At 35.1% G+C, this 21,012-nt stretch overlaps 1 protein-coding gene and 1 non-coding gene across 2 annotated transcripts in view; one reads left to right on the top strand and one right to left on the bottom strand.

Annotated features, from left to right (window-relative positions):
* PHIP (pleckstrin homology domain interacting protein) overlaps positions 1 to 13,407 on the bottom strand; it is a 135,128-nt gene extending 121,721 nt beyond the window's left edge. Inside the window, exons 1-4 of the mRNA XM_037142891.2 lie at positions 13,144 to 13,407; positions 12,970 to 13,028; positions 12,806 to 12,835; positions 12,555 to 12,614 (exon numbers count right to left, since the gene is read on the bottom strand). Of these exons, the coding sequence (XP_036998786.2) occupies positions 12,555 to 12,614; positions 12,806 to 12,835; positions 12,970 to 13,028; positions 13,144 to 13,183 (189 nt within the window). The 5' untranslated portion in view covers positions 13,184 to 13,407. The remainder of the gene's footprint in view (positions 1 to 12,554; positions 12,615 to 12,805; positions 12,836 to 12,969; positions 13,029 to 13,143) is intronic.
* Positions 13,408 to 20,609: 7,202 nt separating this feature from the next.
* LOC119047471 (U1 spliceosomal RNA) lies at positions 20,610 to 20,769 on the top strand. The gene has a single exon (XR_005082144.2). It is a non-coding gene; the product is annotated as a U1 spliceosomal RNA (small nuclear RNA).
* Positions 20,770 to 21,012: the final 243 nt, after the last annotated feature.

Below are 21,012 nucleotides of genomic sequence, written 5' to 3'. Positions count from 1 at the left end.
TTTGTTCGTAGCCCACGCTCAATCCACTGAGCTACACCAGCCAGGGCTTTCAAAACATACTTTTTTAAATATCTGCTTCAGTATGATCAGCTAAGCAGAAAAAGCACTTGAAAGAAAATATGCAAAAATAAGAACTTTTACAACTGTATAATTTTCTCTAATCTTTCCTAATTTGCTTAAAATACAATTTAAAAGAAAAATATCTAAAATATTTATAGGGTCCCTTCCAGTTCTAAACTGGTATATGATAATTATTTTTTGAGGTTTTTAAAAATATTTTATTTCTTTATCTTTAGAAGGGAAGGGAAGGAGAGAGAGATAGAAATATCAATGTATGGTTGCTTGTTGTGCATCCCTGCTGAGAACTGGCCTGCAACCCAGGCATGTGCCCTGATGGGGAATTGAACCATGATCTTTTATTTCACAGGCCTGTGATCAATCCACTGAGCTACACCAGCCAAGCTGATAATTATTTTAATGTAACTCCTTTAAATTCATCAAAATTCCTTGTAAAAAATTTACTTTAACAAGAAAGTTCATTATTAATGTTAATTTTGTGATTTTGTTTTAGTGTCTTCTTGCAAAATACATTTTAGATAATGAATCTGAGAATCCTTATTGCAGAATTTCATCTTTTAATAAAATATTATGAATACACTTTTCTTACTAAATCTTTCCTTGATGATTTAATATCACAATTTTTCAAAATCAACATTCATTTTAAAGTTAGAAGAGATACTTTCAGTTCTTAAACTTCTCATGCTTTCTGGTTTCTGAAAGTTTATACAAGTTGATCCCTCTGCTTAAAATCTATTCTTTACCCACCCACCTCCACATATCATTCCCTTTCATGTCTTCGACTATGCCTTACATGACCTGTTACACCACAGCTGCCCTTCTTTATGTTTCCATAGCACATTATACTACTTCCAAAATGTTCTTTTATGCTCCCCACCCCCAACACTTTGTAGTACTTATCATACCATATAAACTGTCCTTAATAAATTTTGATATTCAGACCTCAGTGGAAATCTAGTAACAGTTATGATCCTTTCTCCCTCCCCTCCAAAAACCACACATTACAGGCCCTACCACAATCTTGCCCTGTTTGTGGGTTTAGTAAGACCCCTGCACTATACCAAAATTGCTAATTTATTGATCCATATCCTGCATAAGACATGGAATTAGATCTTGTTTACCTATCAACCCAGTATCAAAATGCAGTACTTACAGTTGAGTGCTTAATAAGATTAGTGAACACATGAAAATATGCAGAAACCACTAACTTCTAAGTATTAAATGGTGAAGTTCCTTATGGTCTGAGATCTCAGAAACCAGTTCCAGTACCTCTTTTCTACACACTCTATATTCTCTCATTGGACAATTCTTATACATATCAAACTTTCTTAAAAGACATCTCTCTTTGGAGTTCCCCAAACCTCTTCAACTCAACATACATAAAAATGAACTCACAATCTTCATGCCAAACACCCCCCAAAAAATGTCACCCATCTTTGTGAACGGCAACACCATGTATATATCACACCTCAAGCCAAGAAGTCACTTTTTTTACCTCGCCCATTCCTCCCTCCCACCTCATTCCCAATACCCAAACTGATTTTCACCCAAGACCACTTGATCTTTCCTTCCTAAAATTCACCTACCTCCCTCCTTTACCACAATAACAGCCCAACTTCAAATTACCTTTGCAATACACTCCGCATCTTTGCCGCATCCACTTATGACCTGTATCTCATTAAAATCTATTTTCCATTGACCTTAGAATCCTCTTTCCAAAACATGTATCTGGTCATGTCACCCCTACTTAAAACCACCAGAGGCTTTCCTTGTTCTTTGGAGATTCAAATCATTAACATGGTCTACAAACCCTGAAATGCATTTTCTGATTCACTCATTCCTAGTTTTCTCCTTTACCTGGCACATCCCCAGCCTTACACCCTCCAGCCCTCTTTCTACATTTAAACACAACAGTCTTCTTTCCCCTCTTCTGTCAGGCTTTTTCTATATAATGCATTTAACTTTCCCCCACATTCCCTTGCCCACACAACTCTTTTAGGTGCTTCAGATCTTCCCTCCAATGTAACTTCCTCTGTTTTCCTTTACCCTATTTAGTGTAAGTATATTATCTTGGATGTACGCACTCATGACTTTTTCTTAACTCATACATCAGTTTATGATTATACATTTAAGAGTGTACTGATTTAATGTTTTTCTTCTCAAGTTCACCACAAGCTATAAGAGAACAGGGATCATATCTCCTTTTGGTCCCAACTATGTCATATACACTTAATACTTATTTCCAAAAAAATAAAAATTATCTTTTATGCCTGCCTTTCTCTATACATTATTCTTCATGAATATGAATCCATGTCACTATGGCCAATATTTAAAATGTAAAAACAGAAACAAATTTTAAAAAATTAAAATAGCTCATTTATGGACATATACATAATTTTATGTCCATTTTATATATCCATTTTAGTGTCCATTTTATATTGACATACATAAAGAACTTTTATCTTTAATATTAAGCTTTTAGTTTGAATAAACTTTTATTTATACTAATAAGTACTTAAAAGAAAATTAAAACTAAAAGGAAAACTTGAAAAGATATTCTAACAAAATCCCTTATCCAAAATATCTATATTTGGATTCCAGTAATTATATACTATTATTTAGTAAAAACAAAACAAAACTTGATATCCTCAGTTCTAATACACCTACCCATTCCTTTCTATAACCAGAAGTGCTTTCAGTCTCTTTAGATGTTCAACAAGTAAAAGTATGACCAAATTACAGTGTGATTAACAGAGCTAACACATAATGCCTCTACATCAAATGCTATAGCCCTTATGGTTAAGTGTGTCAGGTTTTACATATAAAAAGTTTAGTCAATTAACTTAACACTAAGATATATATACTATTATTATTCCCATTAATAAAGAAATTATGCTGCAAAAAGATAAAATAAACTTAAAAGATCACACACATTTAGTGGATGGCAGACAGGAGAATCAATCCAATGCAGTGTTAACTACAGAGCCCACATTCATACCACCCAGCCTCAAAGTACCTATTGCCTCAAATATATGCACATATCACTGGGCAAGCAAGCTATAAAAGAGACATTTTGAATAGTTTTCAAAATACATTAAACTGAGCCAGAAAAAGGAATGTTTTAAAGTTCACTCTCACTATGAACAACCTAGTATAAAAGCATAAATTCCACAGGTAAAGGGGAACACTTAGAAATCTGAGGATAGAAGAAGATAAAACTATCACAATGATATAGTGACAAAACTAAATACTCTCTCCCAAAATGGCTAAAGGAAATCGATGTGATCAACCCTACTTTTCTCAATATTTCTAAGATTAAAATTTTAAACACTTAGAAGGGAGGTATAATTACACAAAAGGATTAATATTGCAAACCTTGATAGCACTAAAAAATAAGAATTTTTTAAAAGGCACATTTATCAGTAGTGCTCCACTTTTTAAAATGCATGTCACCTTTGATAAACATTTCATCTCTTCTCCCACTAAGATGCAAGAACCTGCTTTATGAATACAAACCCTGATGCAACCTCACTGAGATCACTCCTACACCAGCGGCTAGTTAGAGATTTTCCACATTTCTCATATCCCTGCCCCCACCTCCAGTAGCAACTGAGAATCATTTGATATAGTAACAACAATCTTTGTATATAATTCATAGTTAAAAACTGATTTAAATAAAGGCATCCTTTTCGTAAATATCATGTTACATTATCTAAAGCAGAGGTCAGCCAGCCAACACATCCTGGACAGGGTCAGATGGTAAATATTCTAGGCTTTGGAGGCTACTATCTCTGTGGCATCCGCATATACATTTAAAAACTATTTTTAAAAAGCATTACCTTTAGCTCAGGAGCCTTGCAAAACAAGACTTCTGCACAATTTGCCCACATCAGGCACAGCTTACTACCTGGACCTAAAAAATGATCTTTGGTTCTAGCAACTTTTCCAGCAACAGGGTAATAGATTTCTTTAGAACAGAGGCAACTCTGTTCATGCCTTCTCCACCTTGGCACAAATCATAAATCTGTTATCACTCTTTTCTCAAACTATGTATATAAAGTTCTAGAATTATCAATGATCAAATCTCACTATAATTTGAATAGGACCATCTTTGGAAAATATGAATTGTAGCAAGGAAGGACCAAAAAAAGAAACTGAGCTCTTTGAGTGAAATTAAACAATTTCCTCTATGTTTGGCTAAAACTATCTGCTTCTGCTTAGTATGCTACTTCATATAAACAGTTGTCTTTTCCAGCCAAGAAAAATTTCTCCTTATCAGTAAAATGTATTGTTAAAATGTAGGTATTACCAGTGAAAAGAAATTACAAAGAACCTGGAAGCCACTGCATTCTCCCAGATATACTGATATTAAGAACTTCTCTAATCAATTTTTAAAGAGAAGGTCAGTAGTTTGATTAAGGGCTCCAGGTCAAACTGCCTAGGTTTAAGCTCTCACACTAAGTGTGAGAAAAACATTTACTCCAAGTCTTTATTGTCACTATCTGTCCTCATCTGTTGTCACTATCCTGGGAGATAATCACAATACCTGACATAAGAGTTGGCTTTATTTTAATTATAATCCACATTACATATTACGTGTTAACCTTTCACGTTGGAAAAAAATCTTTCTAAAGATAAACAAGGGGAAAGAATTGGTTATCTTTTCAAGGTCTTTTCCAGGTGAGACTAGATCAATATATTATTGTAATTCCAATTATTTAATTTACCTGTGAGACTTAAATGCCAGTCCTTCCTCTAGCATATAATTAAGAAGTCCCTATGAAAATAAAATCCACCTACTGAGTAGAACTAGTATGATCTGATTTGGCTATATTTCTAGAAAACCTGATTGGTCTTTAAAGTCAGTTTTTCAGATTGTCTCATCTATTTTCTCACAATTTTTTCAGATCTGAAAGCCTAGTTGCTTCTGCTCTCTATGATAGTTTGGATTACTAAAAGGTCAGCTTAATGGAATACAGCTCCTATTTTTATGAATATTCTAGCATACAAACAAGCATCATAAATTTTAAAAAACCTATTTGCTATCTAATCATTCCACAAGTTTATTACTAAACTCAGCCCCTAAACATCTCAAAACTTCTTAAGTTATAATTATACATCTCTTACCATTATTAAAGTGGATGTTCAATTATATCTATAATCTTTAAAGCAAGTTTACCTTTGTGTACTTTTACTAACAGCATCTTCACAAAGACAAATACATGGAATATTTTGTGCCAAATAATTTCCAAATTTATTTATCTTCACAAACAAATAAGGTTAAGTATTCTTCCCATTTCACATGTAAAGAAAACTGAAATCCAAAGGTTACACAATATGTCCAAAGTCATACTCTTAGAAAACAGAAGATACAGTAATCAAACCCAGGTCTCATGACTTCAAGTTAACTGCTATTTTTTATTATATTAGTTTCCTTCTCAAAAGTTTAGCCACCCCCCTTCTGTCATTACACAGGTTTTACGATTATAAATTTATTAGGACTCATACCACTTTTCAAGTCGAATCTTCTAAGCTGGGTATCTACTCTTCAGAAGTACTCTCAGATGCTTTTGATGTCTTTGTAATTAAAAATATAGGTATCAAAATTGATCTTGGTGATCTGTATACTCTTTTTAAAAATTTTTTATTTGTGTGTGTGTGACTTGAGAGACACACACACACACACACAAACGACAATTGTTAATGTACTTCTTTATGCATTCATTGGTTGATTCTTGCATGTGTCCTGACCAAAGAGCAAATGCCTCAACACCTTGGTGTACTGGGAGGACACCCTAAGCAACTGAGCTACCCTGTCAAGGCCTATTTACTCTTAATTAACTGTGAATAAACACACTTGAAAGACTGTGTTTTATATTCATAGTTTGGTCAACTACCTAAAACTTCATTTAGATAATTCAGTTAGTATGATGACCACAATTATCAACACAAATTTGTCATCTAAAAAAAATGCAATGCTGCTCTTCTAAAGTTTACTCATCACAATCAATGTTCTACAAAAACAAACAAACAAAAACAAACAAAAAAAAAATTCCATCCAAATTAAGGTTTCCATTAAGGTTCCCACAAACCACAAAGGATGCTCTATAAAAATTAATTTAAAACACAACTTTTTAAAATAATATATTTTGAAGTTTTGTTTTTAAATCAAGTTATATTTGCTAAGCAAAACTTGTACAATAAACAACTCCTTTAAACATTTGCTTAGTAAAGTATAATTTAAAATTCAAATCTGTAATTCTGTTGAAGTTATCATCTATTAATTTAAAGACAGGAAACTCTTAGACTATTTGTGCTTAAGATACCAAAGTAAATAATCTTAAGAGAACGACCAGTTTCATTTTCAGTCATGTTTTAGTTTTAAACAGTGTACTCAAAATACTAACACCACACATCCAATGTCAGTGAAGTTGTTTCAGAAAATGTGTGTTTCTCCAAGTTGACTGGAATTTATTATTTGCACACTCTGAAACTAAACCAAAACAAAGTGACACAAGCAAGGGTAAATATTTCTTGCATTTGTATGATAACCTCTGTGAAGACAGACTATGTGCCTGTTATCCATCTATGACACAGACCAAATGGTTCATGCCCCCATGACAACGGGCCATCTGGAGTCCAGAATACATATATTCTTTATGTTTCCTTTGCAGAAGACTGCCACAATTCATGCTACCATGAATAACCTAAGCCTTAGACTACAAATCTCTTTTCTCCTACAATTTAAAATACTTTTAACTTAAGTAGAAGCTGTATCAGACCATGTTGCTACCTAATTTTTCTTTGTATCAAAACTTTTCATCCAGCCATCCTTTTTCTTTTGTGATTCCTGAGCTCAAATAAGACTGCTTGTGTGTGTACAAAAGACAAACTACTAAAGGTAGACCTGCTTTAGACTGCCTTCTCTGTGGAGACCTAAGACTCTCACACTTAAAATATTTTGCTGTTCAATATCATAATTTTAATTTTTCAGTACCCTGAATTCTCAAATTCCATAAAGAAAAAAGTACTAACATTTCCCCCAATCTGTTATAAAATATTAATACTGTATATTCCACATGCTCAGTAACATATTAATAATTCCAAGTGACTTATTTTCAAAAATTACTCACTTCACAAACACAGCATCTCACAAACTAGAAAACAGAAACTGATAACCTTGACACAATTTTTTAAACTTTGACACATTTTAAATTTGTTTCTAAAATTTTAAATATGGTACCTTTTATATGATGGCCTTTATCACTTTAGATAGTTATAAATGTTAAATATCCTAAAAATTTTACTGTAATTTTTTTCTAATGCACTCATTTTAATGACTGGCTTCCTTGAAATTAATTAAAATAGAAAGTGATTCTAAATGTATATGCTCAGTATAACTGCCATTTTGCTTAGTATGACAGACATTTTTATGAAATCTAAAATTTAGATGAGGAACCTACTAGCAAGAATAAAATTAATCTGATATTACTTGTCCAGAGTAAGTTGGGTAGAATGCAATTTTATTTGCTACAATTCTGTAGTGACATGATAATTCACCAATTTTGAGGAAAAGTATGGCTGTAGGAAGAAGAGTTTCTAGATAAAAGAAAAAATCTTGTGGTTATATGATAAAGAAATTCTGAGTGGATTAAAAAATTGACATTCATAGGATTTACTTAACCTAATGTTCACTTAAGACTTAATTCAAGAAAGTCTTTATTAAATTCTTTAAAATATATGTATTATTAAACCAGATTGGCAAAACAAGGAAAAACATCTCTCTGACAACTTCCAAGAAGAATATGAACTGTCGTTAACAGTTTTAAATTATACAAAATTCTGGACAAGGGGAGCCAGATGCAACAGCCACACTCCCCTCATATATTCCTAAAAGTCACCTGATCATTACCAAAAGAAAAAAGCTTCATATATCCTCTAATCAATTCTGGATATTTCAACCACCGAAATACTTCTTAATGTTAACTGTTCCACAAAAAACAATTATAGTTAGAATCACTATACAAATCACCAAGGTTTTCTAAATGTTCACCCAACATGCTTTAAAAATGATTTATTTTTTTTATTTACTATACTTTTTTCTTTATATCTTAGGCTTAATTATATTATCCTTGACTCTGAAAGTAATTATACTTAAAGTATCTTCTAGGGTTTTAAGGTGGCCTTTTTTTTAATACTGTAGCTGTTATGTTCAGGAAGTTATGCACACTTGTTTCTAAAATAAAAATGTTTTTCTTGAACTTTAATACACTATAAAGTTATAATTGGAACAAACTTTACTACCACTACTAAAGTTAGTAATAGCAAACACAAACCTTTATTGAGTACTTGATTTGTGCCAGTCCTATCACTCATAGAATCTTACAAAGTTTAAGAGCTATATTATTAGCCCATTTCACAGTCTGGGAAATGGACTCCTGTGGTACTTACAATTCTGTCCCATAACATTCATCTAAAACACCACTGTGTAGTTAGGGAGATAATCACTCTCTCTTTACATAATTCCATTTCAAGGGTATTAAGATTTTAACAGGTACTTATTTAATTTTAAAATATTTGTAAATGTCTCACTTTTCAAAATAATGATTAAAGTACAAATAAAATTGCATGTGCAAGAAAGGATGAAATTTTTTCCATTTCCATCCATACTATATTAAAGCCCCATCTTAGAAGCTACCAAGCTAAGTTTACCATTTCATTGGCAATCCATAAAAATAATGAAACGGAAACTCTCTAACATTTACTTCATATGCCATACCACACTCCAAATTATACTGGCCGAGTTTTAAGAAGTACTATATTATCTTTAATGTAGAATGGGAATCGCTGATTCAAAAACATTTGAAGTGTTATGTATTTTTTTCCTTAAAATTTGTCTCCTAGGTTTTATAACTTTAACTTTCGCATTAATCAGCACACTCTAAATAAATGCATATTTAAGACACATACCTAAGTAATTCCTATTCATGGTTCCTAATCATCTGACTTTAAGACCACCCATTAATTTATGAAAACTAATAGTTAAACCATAGTGAAAAACATTAATTACAGCATAAAGAGGTAGCCTACAACGTGGTTAGTGCCTCAAAAATCTTCACTCTTACAAAGAAATACATTACAACCTGAGAATACCCCTACCAAAAGCGCTTATAAAATTTAAAATCAGCACAATCTCTGTATCTTTCTGGGTTTTTGAATAATCAAACTCCAAACAGAACTCTTAGAGACAATGTACTGCTATTTATAGTTCAAAAATCAGATTTTCAGATTAGAAAAAATGTAATTCACTTATTTCACAAGTGAGATAACAGGGGCCCCCAGAAATTCCACAACTTGCCTCAGATTTGAACAAATTAGCAAAATATGAACCGAACTTAGGGGTGGGTGATACCTTTGTACAATAAGAAATGTGATCCCAGTCCCAAATCTGGGAAAAATGCTTAAAATTTTTGCCTCAAGACCTCATAAATATGTAATTACTAATAATTAAGGTGGTAACTTAATTATGAAAACTAAGAAATAAACAAGTAATTGTCTAAAAACGAGTTCTTATTCTACAAAAACTTTGCCCTCTAAGCATGGCTCTATTCAAAATATAAGAATTCTTATAAAAGCTTTAAAAAAAAGTCCTTCTGCTTTAAATTCAATCCATATTTTTAAAAATATAAAATTTATTAGACACATACCATGGAGAAAAAGAAAAACCCTCCCTTTAACTTCACATCAAAAATATTTTAAATCGTAGGGCGGATGGTAATAACCACAATGCAGTTTTACAATACCTTTATCAGTAACACTTAAAATGCATCTATTTTTTTAAAAATATGTAAACTTTTAAAAACTGCTCACAAAACTCCACTTTCCTTTTGGTCAAAACTCAATCACTGTGATTCTATCTGCAGGCTGACTACAAATGCTAATCTATACCTATTTTAAGATTATAAATATAAGTATTACATCCTATTTCAAATATCTATAATTTGAGATGTTTCAAGAAATTTAATCTGACATGTGAATTCTTCCATTTAAATTATTACCGAATTATCAGTAACTTAGCAACAAATTTCCAGGTAGAGGTACACCCTACTGAAACTGCAAACGATATTAGTTTGGTTTCATTCACCAAAATAGTCTTCAAACCAATTAAATGAAAGCAATTTAATAGAAATCAAAGCTAAATCTGTCTAAGTTATAAGAATAATTAAGACAACAGAGAATAGCATACAATGTTATGCGTGGTTCACCTAGATAAAATTTCAAGATCCTCCTATTAAACAAAAACAAACTGATACTTGGTTTTCTTCCAAAATGCTTTTAGAACTAACTAAATCTCAAAAAGTCTAAGTTAAACCAAATACTGACACACATCTAGATACATTTTGATGGACAGGAAAGCACCCTGAATGATGCTTTGTATCCAGAATATACAGAGTGAGCAATATGCTCAATGAATAAAGAGAGAAAATGAACCAGACAGCTCTGAAGTCTAATGAGAATTCTTAACTGCCTCAGAAGTATGCCAACATGACTGATCTGGTATAAGGATGAAAATACTCCAAGTAAGAAGAACCACTTCCATGCAAAATAAGTTGATTTTTATAAATGACACCATTAAAGACACTGCTTATTGTGTCCTAAGTTTTAAGAAAGAGAACAGGAAAATAAATTCATTTTATTACACATGAGAGATGAGAAACCTCAAAAAAATTAAATAAAATAAAAATCAACATTGGTAGCCTTGATGTTACTGGAGAAACAAAATGATATTCCTACAAGGATGAGACATTCCAATTACTTGGCAGATAACATTAACCACTTCCTTTTAAAAAGACAACTGTCTCCCAGAAAATAGCAATCTTCAACTACTTTGGTTTTGTGGGGTTTTACAGGATGCAAAGATGAATTTCGTAAAATCTGCCCAATTCTTAAAAATTGAAAATTATAATCTTTATATCTTTCAAATAACAAGGAATACATAGAAATCCACTTGAGATTTTGTCAAATTGTTACAATCCAGAAAGTTAAATATTGCAGTTATTGCGTTTGAGTTGGCTTCAAACTCTATTCATATTAGCCAAGAATTGAATGAAACTGGCCTAAGTCACTTACTTGAAGGCTGTTACGTTTCCATTATATTTACTAAACCTAAAAACCCAAGTACCCTTGCTTATTTCCACGGTTGTGAGCACTTATCAACAACCTAGATTAAATCAGAAAGATTCTGATGCCTGTTAAATGCTCTACATCCAAATGAAACAAAAGCCATCAAAATCATGTCATGCTTTCACCTCACAAGACATTCAATTCTAAGCTACCTTTGAAACTTCCTAATCGTTTCAGAAGCCCTCATTAAGAAACAGTCACTATTAACTACATCACAACATCAGTTACAAATGTCTCAGAAAATCAATTCACTGCATGGATTTCAAAGGCTTGATTCGCGGCATGTGAGTACTTTAACTGCCCTGACACACACTTACTCATACAACTTAAATCAGTTTAGAATAACACAGAAAACGTAACTCTCAAAGTGACAGGTCCACAATTTAAACGTCAATTTCCCTAAATTACTAAAATATTCACCTTGAAGACTCAAAAAAACTTAGTAGGTATTTTTAATCTATTTACCTACTTACCTCAAGATAATCTAAAAAACTTTTACAAGCCTAGTTCCATCCTAAGTAAATACATGGATAAAAATCAAAAGTCTTCGGTGGCCTACAATAACAGTTTTTAACTGAGCGACGAGTATAACACGAATACTAGCGATAGGAAGAAAAGCCTGTGAAACCTCTGGTTTTAGGATTACTGGCTTTACACTTCTTCGCGTGTATTTCATACACGCAAGATGTTCTGCTGGCCAATTATCATCACACATCTGAATCCCTCCAACAAGAAAACGGGCTCTGAATTTAGAGAGCAAAAGAAAAAGCAAAGTAAAAATATATAACGTCTCGCTAGGGCTCCACGGTGGCGGAATAGCCAGCTTGTGAAATGCTAATGCCACTTCGGAGCAGTTAGTCACCAGCTATTGTGTGGGGCTGGAGAAAGCCGAGCGGACCGCGCACGCAGAGCGAGCGAGCGCGCCCTCTTCCCTCGCGCCGCTCCCGCCGCAGCCAGCACCGCCGCCTTGCGCGCCCCCGCGTCCTTACGGACGCGCGCGCCGGCCCCTCCTCCTCCGGCCTTGCACTGCACAACACTCATGACGTATCTTTATTTCTAGCACATTAACAAAATATCACAAATAAATTGTCGGCAGCCCCTGCGGCCCCGGGGTGCAGGCACCCCCGGCCACTGCCCACGCAGCCTCCGCGCCGGGCTCCCAACCCTTCCCCTGGCCTTTGGAGCTTTCACGTTCTGGGGCCAAGTTTTTGTCTCTGTAAAAAATTGCGGGAAATTCAATTTTTATTCGACTCGGGGAAAAGTTTCTTTGCTCCGCGATGTGAATGTCTCACCAGATTCTGGTAGGTCCTGGGATGCTCCTTTCCGGTCCAGTCAGTGCGTCGGGGCAGCAGCTGCGGGGAGAGGACGCCCCATTAGCCGGCCCCCGGCCCCAGCCCGCCCGCTCCCCTCCCCCGCCCGCCCCGCGCCCCGGCTGGGACCCCAAACCCGGAGTCCCACGCCCCAGTGGCGACGGCAGTGGTGGCGCCTCGGCCCAGGGACGGCCATTCTGCAGCAGGACGCAGCGGGCCATCGCCGCCCTTACCTCTTTCTCGGCCACCTCGCGGATCAGCACCTGCAACAACAAAGCGGGGAGAGCTGAGCCCCGCGCCCCGGGCCCAAGCCCCGCCACCGCCGCTGCCGCCACCGCCCTCCCCCACGCCCGCGAGCGAAGAATGCCGGCCCTGCCTGCGCTGCGCGCCGTAGTACCTGAGCCGCCTGCTGACAGGGTCCATCTTCCAGGAACCGGGCGATGAGGAAGTAGAGCTCTGCGCGGGAGAGAAGGACGGGGAGACACTTAAGCTGAGCGGCCGGGCGGCGGGGGGCGGGGGACCGCGAGCGGAATCGCCCAGTGCCAGCGGCCCCAGCAGCCCCCCGACTTACCCGATCGCAGCTCCGAGAGGCCTTTCCTCTCACAAGACATGTTTATGGGTCACTTAATGGCCGCTGGCGGGACACCCCGCCGCCGAGGGGAAGCGGGGATGGTGCCGCCGCCTGCCCTATAGCTGTCACTGTGTGTTCACGAGCTGAGCCTCGGCTCCACCATTCAAGCAACGGCGGCGGAGGCGGAGGAGGAGGAAACAACAACTCTCAGGCAGCGGCTACGGCCGCCGCCTCCGCCGAGGATCCTTCCGCAGCAGAAAAGAGTCCCCCACCTTCGCTGTCCCGGGCTCAGCCAGGTCCTCGGCCTGTGCCCCCGCCCCCTGGCATAAAAAAGGAGTGCCTCCGACTCTGCGACCCCAGCACCCCAGTACTCGGCCCGGTGAGACCCCCGCCCCCTCCTCCAAGGCTGAGGGTGCGATTTATTTATTTATTTCCAGTGGAGAAGATGTCGGAGCTACAGCCGAGGGTTGGCTGGGAGGTGCTTTCTCTGTGGAGGCCGATAGCAGGAGGGAGGGGGCCAGTCACTGCTCCGCGGAGGGATCTGACGCACATTGCGCCGCAGCACAGGCTCTATTCAGTGGCGCTGCTGGGGCTGAGATGGAAGTTAGTTTCTATGTAGCAGAAATAGGAAACAAATGAAGCAAAACTGCCCAAAGAGGGGAAATGCCCTGAGGATGGGTCTCACTCTCACGCGCGCACACAGACACACACACGGAGCGCACTCAGGCTGGGCAAACTCGGGATCGCGCTACCCTGCCTGAGTTGAATGATAGTGTTTGGTTTCTGTCTCTTGCCATGTGCATGTGTATAAATGCTGCGGATTGGAATCTGTGTTAAGTCCTGTCCTGCGTTATTTCTGCAGCCTATGCAAAGTGTTGTGTAATTTATTGAGGGCTCTATGTTGCGATAGAGGATCGGGCGCTTTTTGTTAAGCATTTGGTTTGCTAGCCCGGTATTTACCGAAGCCACCTATGCATATATCTTTCATTACTGCCGTTACCTTAAAGCGTACATTTTACAAATGTTTTTATTGTTGTTTGGGCAAAGCGAACTCCTGATCTGTACTTCAGATACTCTTTTTTCCTATTACAAAAAGGCTAATAATGGATAAGTAGAGATTCGGGATTAAAGAACCTTAAAGGGTTTTTTTTAGTGTTTACCAGAAGGAATAATGTAAACATGAAAGGAAGGAAAGAACACTAATATTTATCCTTACTGATCTGGAGGTAATTTAGTGACAGATCAATAACCTACCGAAGGATATTGAAACAGTATACTACACTTTAGCCTGGGTGATTACTGATTAAATAATTTAAATAATCTGTGAATCTTGTCGACTTAGTCATTCTAATTAATGGCTTCTAATTTGAGGTGTAAACCATTCCTGTTTACAGTTAATCAAGGGAAGACTTCTTGTAAACTGACAAAAAGAAAAATTAATCTTTCGTAAACTAGTATGTAATTACCGGTTTTATGTGCTAAATCATACATCTGCATTTTGTGATGAGGATAAGGGCCTTGTTTGTTGAAGAAGAAGAATATGAGTGAAATTAATAGAAACAATGGAAAAAGACATTTGTTAGAAAACAAGGACACTAAGTGATATTTATCTCCAGTTGATTTAAGCACTTTTCAGAAAGACTTGAGGGTTGAATTTTTTTTTAAGGATTCAATTATAAAGGGAGTTTGGATAGTCGTTCTTTTGTTAACATTTAACAAAAGATGCTTCTTAAAATTTTTAGATAATAAAGTACATTTCATAGATCTAGTCTAAAAAGGTTATTTGTGGGGAAAGGACAAACAAGCTGTATTGTGATTTTCTAGATTGTTTCCTCAAGCCTTGTACCCACCTAGCTCCTAAATATTCCTAGTGGGAAATACTTGCTGCAGCTGCCTTGGGCTGCACTGCAAGACTGCATCCTTGTGATGACCGATACTAAAACAGCCAGAAATCATCACACATGCAATGAAGAAGAAAAAAAGCTTCAACCTCCTTGGAATAATACAATGTAGAAATTATCTCTTATAACAATCAAATAAAAAATAAAAGTTACAATGATTTGTCCCAATGCAACATTAATTATGAGAGAAACTTACTTATTGAAATGGCTACCCTTCAAATATCGAAAATATTTGCATTTTTAAGGGCAGTAATTCCACTCCAACTATTATAGGTAAAGTAACTTGCTTCTAAATGGTTAGGTTTGAACAGACAGACATTTAATATGCCTTTGTGCAATTCTGTTTATTTCTGTGACTGGTGCTTTCTAGTTTATTTTTTCTTTTTAAAAAAGATTTTATTCAAGTAATTGTAATATTTTATATTATGATATTCTTTAAATAAACAAATTTTAAGAACTAAGTATCATAGTCAGAATCTTGTGGTTTTGAAATGTATTAGTCTGATTTTTACTAATAGATGTTTTATCCTTGTGAAAGAAAATAAACCAAATTATGACATGGAATATAAAATTACCCTGGGTAAAATTTTCCATATATATATATATTGTGACCATTATGTAAACACAGAAAGCTACTATGATCATCTCATGTATGTTTTTCATTTGTGAGTTACAAAAGCTATTCCTAAGTATGCTACTATACTTAGCTCTTAAATTTTTAAAGAAAATTCCCCTTCTAAGTTTCCTGAATATGATGTTCCCATCACTTTGACTAACCTGTGACAACGTTTATACTTTCTTTTCCAAAGATGTAATTTGAAAATGGTGTCATCCTGCTTTTGTTGAACTAATTTATAACTACTAGTCTGTTTTAAGAACATATATATTAACTACTAGAAAGTAAAACTTCTCTTCAGCCAAATAAAGTATTTGCCTTTAACAGTGTAAGTTAAATTGAATTGTACTCGGCTTTTAAATGTAATAAATACTCCTTATAGCATTTTAAAAACATTTCTTTAAACATTAAACATACATTTCTGGATTCTTGTATCATCTGTTAATTATAGGGTTTATTAAGTCATTTATTTTGCACATGTACACAGGAAGTCTGTGCACATCAAATAGAAAAAAGATCTTCCCTTTAAGCCCTGTATTTTAGTTCCCAAGGTAATAGCACTTGCACCTCTTTCCTAAGTCTTCTCTTTTGCATGTAAGGATAGTTCAGATTTCATCTCTATCCCTTTCATTTTATTTTAACTTTTTCATGGACTTCAAAAATAAGATGTCAATTAAAAAAGATTTCCTTGCCTTTTGTATAAAAGAGCTAACAAAAATAGTAAAAGATTAGAAAGCCAAGGATTAATGTGTTTAATATAATAGTCTCTTTAGGAGAAGTGCAAATGTTTTTTGAAATGTGAAGTTTCAAGAAAAATTCCTGTGAAATTCATCACTCGTTTTCACTATACATTCCATGAAACAAGATACACTTTTAACAAAAAGTTTGTCTTGATTGTGATAAGCTATTATTCTAATGAAATAATCAAATGGTACCATTAGAGTTTTTTCTGGAACAAGATGGTATACTATTTATAAGTAAAAGGATTCTATCACATGTAAAAAATTTGGTTCGTCTGTATTACTATGAAATAATACATAGCTAAAAAACAATCTCTGCAAAAAGTTTCACAATTATATATTCTCATTTTTATTTTGATATACTTTTTATAGCTGTATAAATAAAATATACAAATAAGAAAAGTTGAAAACACTGTTGTTCAAAAAAATACCTTCTTTTTTAATACTCATTTTTCCTGGCAACAAAATACATCTGGCAAACAAATCTTGTATAACACACCACACTCCCCCTTCTGGGTTTCTCCACCATTGTATGTTTCTGTCCATGACTGTCTGACTTTCTCTGAACACACACATTCTCCCTTCACAAAGCTTAAATATATATAAAACATATATATTTGGCTGCTGCAGAAAGAATAGAGGTGACTCATTTTATTAAGCCAAGTTGTTATTTAACCATTTGTATTGTCTCCCTTACATCTCCCTGAGAAATTTTTTCGCTTTAATTAGTGCACAATTCCTTTTAATCTAACAAAAATTAGCCAATAACCAACAATTAGATAATCCCTTACTTGTTGGTTTGGCCAAAAAGTCTGTTTAGTTTTTTCCATAAAGTAAAGACAAATGTTTCATTTTCACCATAAGTTTATTGATTTGGATATTTTGGGTATGATGCTATCGCCTTGGTGGTATAACATTGATTGTTCTCAGTTAATGTCTCAATTTCATCACTGTCAACTTCAAATGGTCCACCAGACTGTAGAGCATCGTCCAGCAAGAAATCTCCAGCAGGAAACCTCGCAAACCACTTTTGACAAGTGCGATCAATCATGGTACCTTCTCCATACACTGCACAAATCTTTTTTTTTTTTGTATTTCAGTTGCGTTTGTATCTTCCTTAAAATAATAAAGCATAATATGCCAAAAATGTTGCGTGTTTTCTTCCATTTCCAATATTAAAATGGCTACACAAAAATTAACCAGTTTTGATAAGGTTTTTTAATGCATGTTGATATGACAGCTCTCACAATGTAGTCTAACAAATTGTTTTAAATGAAGTTAAAACAACTAAGTGCTACTAGAGCCATTTTACAGACAAAACCAAATGAACTTTTTGGCCACCCCCATATTTAAATGTCATTAGTAATTCACCAAACAACTACTTTTTATCCAAAGTTAATATTCCTTGTAGCTTAGATTTTTTTTTAATCTAAGTTTTAGTTTGCACAAGAAAAACATATCTTCATGGACTTATTTATATGTTTGATTTTTAATATTACTTCATGATCTAACAGTACAATTACAAAGGTCAATGGAGAAAAATAATTTTGGAATATATGCCTCCAAGATTAGGAGCAACACAGTGGACAGAGTAGAAAAAGCTGTTCCACAGTCTGTAGGCATGTTCTTCCATGTGAAGATGTCTGATGGCTCAAGAGTGGGCTGGACAGATCAGAGAACAGCTGAAGGCCAGAAGATAGACCCCAGGGGAAGGGATGCGGAGGGAGTCTTTCAAAGTTGGTAGTGGTGGTGTATTAAATAAACATGCTATTATCAATGTGATTTTCAGATGGATTTGATGACAGGAGTTATGTAGTCACTTGCCTTTACATGTACCCAAATTCAGTAAGAACTCCAAAGAAGAAAAATTATTCATGTTAAGGAAAGAAGGGGCGGGGGATTTACCTGACAAGTTAGTGAGGAATCTTTACATAGTAAAAACAGTCAGAATCAACACACCAAAGTAGACACTGATGCTGGAAAAGGAGAATGATTGTTTAAAAGAGTAGCATCTAATCTGAGACTCAAATATGAGGATAAGATATATATGAAAGTAAGATGCAAGTTAACATTGAGAATATAGCCAATTTAGATCTAACCTGACTTTGTAATAAAAATCATGTTTCCATTTCCTGAATTCCTATAGGAAATCCTGTTTAATTTACTACCTTATTTTATAAATTGCTTATATTTTTCTTCCTTTATTTATATACTTGGTAAAGATTTTCTTGACTTAATGTCTCTGTTACTTTATTCCCTTTGATGAGTATAGTCAGTTGTATTTATTGAAATAGTGGTTGGCTAACTAGCCCAAAGAGTGAGTTCTATTATATATTTTACAAACTTAAAATAATGTTGATAGCAAGTAGCTATCTCTTTTAACTGAGATGTGTATGTATGTTCATATTTTAAGAAAAGCTTATAATTTGGTTTTGAGGTTATACCTACAAATCTTATTACATTCATAATTTTTATGCTTACATTTGAGTGCATAAACATATAGGTGTAGATAAAATGGCTATAATGGATTTTTTCATGTTCTCTAGAACTTACCAACTGTAATTGTATAAAAACTAATATAGCCTTTAACTAGAACCTACTAGTAATAACATATGTGTTATTTCCCCAACAATTATCAGAAGCAATGTCACTGAACATTATTTGAGAACATCTTTGTTAAGAATATTGAGTAAGTCGTATTATATAAGAAGAAATTGCCTTTTTGTCTTGCCATCTTTACCTCTTTGGTTGCACATGCTATACTTTATATTTGTTTTTGTCAATCAGTACTTTGGATATTTTGGTAAATCTATGTATAAGATTGCTATCTTTCCCTGATATTCCAAATGGTTTGGCTTCTTGTTTTTTGTGGGGTTTTTTGTTTGTTTGTTTGTTTGTTTGTTTGTTTGTTTTAGCAGCTCTACAAATTCCCTTCTATTCTATCACTGAAACTTTAGTTTCCAGGGGTTAACCAAACATGGGAATTAAGATACGCAATTAATTTAAATGAGTCTTAAGGGCTCTAAAAATATAGAGGAATCTGTTCTTTGCTTTTTATAGCTGAGACACTCACACATTAGGATCTTCAACATCTTTTAGTTTCAGCCCCCCTGGTCATTAGACAAAAGACTAGAGAGAGAATTTACACAACTGGTATGAAAAAGAGGAAAAACAGGTACTTATCTTTTCTACTTTTCCATGAGGAAAGAAATGAAGTGTCAAACAGCACAAATTTTCTGTTTGTGAAGTATATATATGCATTTTTGTGTTATTAAATTTTTCTTATTTTTGCCAAAGTCAAGGTAAATGTGACCTCTTTAAAGTTTGCTGAGTTACAGGAATTACTGATTTTTAAGAAATTATTCTTAGAATAGTTCATGCATCTTTCAGACTCTAGTTTATAAAGTTTCCAAGGAATCCTGGCTGAAGAGGAATGACATTGACTCACGCGGCTCTGTGGGGAACAGTTTGGCTTACCTTGACCTCTTTGAGATGTTTAGGATGGGGAACTCGCTTTATTTTTGAAAGCCAGATGTCATTGCACCTAAAAAACATTTAAAAATGAATTCTTGATGAACACACAATGGTACATATCAGTGGCACAATAACAATATATTTCCTGGTGACTATTAACATAGCATTCTTCTATTAGGATAATAATTACAAAGGTCATTCCCCCTTACAGCCAGTTTCCCATGTTTCTCTTTTTTAATATTAAGATATTTTAATAATTTATTTTTTTAATGTTAAAGAGAAAAGAAGTTTTGTTACAAGTTCTGGTGAGTTAACATAAGGACTCAAAGTCAATCTCTAATATCTTTCCCTTGTTTCCATATGCCATTCCTTCTCCTATCTTACCCTCATTGCAGCACTCTTGCTTTCTCTCTGTGCATCAGCTGAAGAACCATCATTTAAACACTGCATTTTAGTTTGACACTCAGGTGTACAACATTGTATCTAACACATGGAGATACCCAGCTCACCATAGGCTGATGGTAGGTATGAAAGCTGATCTGGAGCAGCTGATCCCCTCTACACCTGGAAAGCATATGTTTCAGTGGTAGTCTCGCCAGTCTCCAGAAATGATCAATTATTAAAACTTAACTTTATTTAGGAACAATAACTCAACTTATTGAATGGACTGTAAGAGATATGAATCAATGGCTATATGTACCCTGTAAATTTAGCTGTAGAGGATTCAGATTCTTTATACTTACCTGGCAGAGGAGATACTATGATCACGAAGGTAGTTTACCTAGGGTGAGGCTTATCCATTGCACTCCAGATGTGCTGACTCCTACAATTTCCCCAAATGTGGGAAAGTCTACTGCATAATTTGTGGTAGTGAAGGACTACATGTGCTCTTCTTTGAGGAAAAGAAAAAATCCATATTCCTGAAAAAATATACATATATAGAAAGAGATTTTAGTACAAAATGTATGTATTTTACAAATACAAGCAGGAATAAATCCCACTGAGTTATTTTTAGTAATGACAAAATAACAAAAAATTTTGTGAAGTAATCTATTGAGTATGATCTAGATTAATGTGAAAGCATTTTTAAAGTACTTTTTGGAATGAGCATATGATTTCCATATTTTAAAAATTTACC

The sequence above is a fragment of the Artibeus jamaicensis genome, unplaced genomic scaffold (genome assembly GCF_021234435.1).
Source record: "Artibeus jamaicensis isolate MK-2021 breed Jamaican fruit bat unplaced genomic scaffold, CSHL_Jam_final contig_387, whole genome shotgun sequence".
NCBI classification, from domain to species: domain Eukaryota; kingdom Metazoa; phylum Chordata; class Mammalia; order Chiroptera; family Phyllostomidae; genus Artibeus; species Artibeus jamaicensis.
This window is presented reverse-complemented; position numbering and strand designations above follow the sequence as displayed.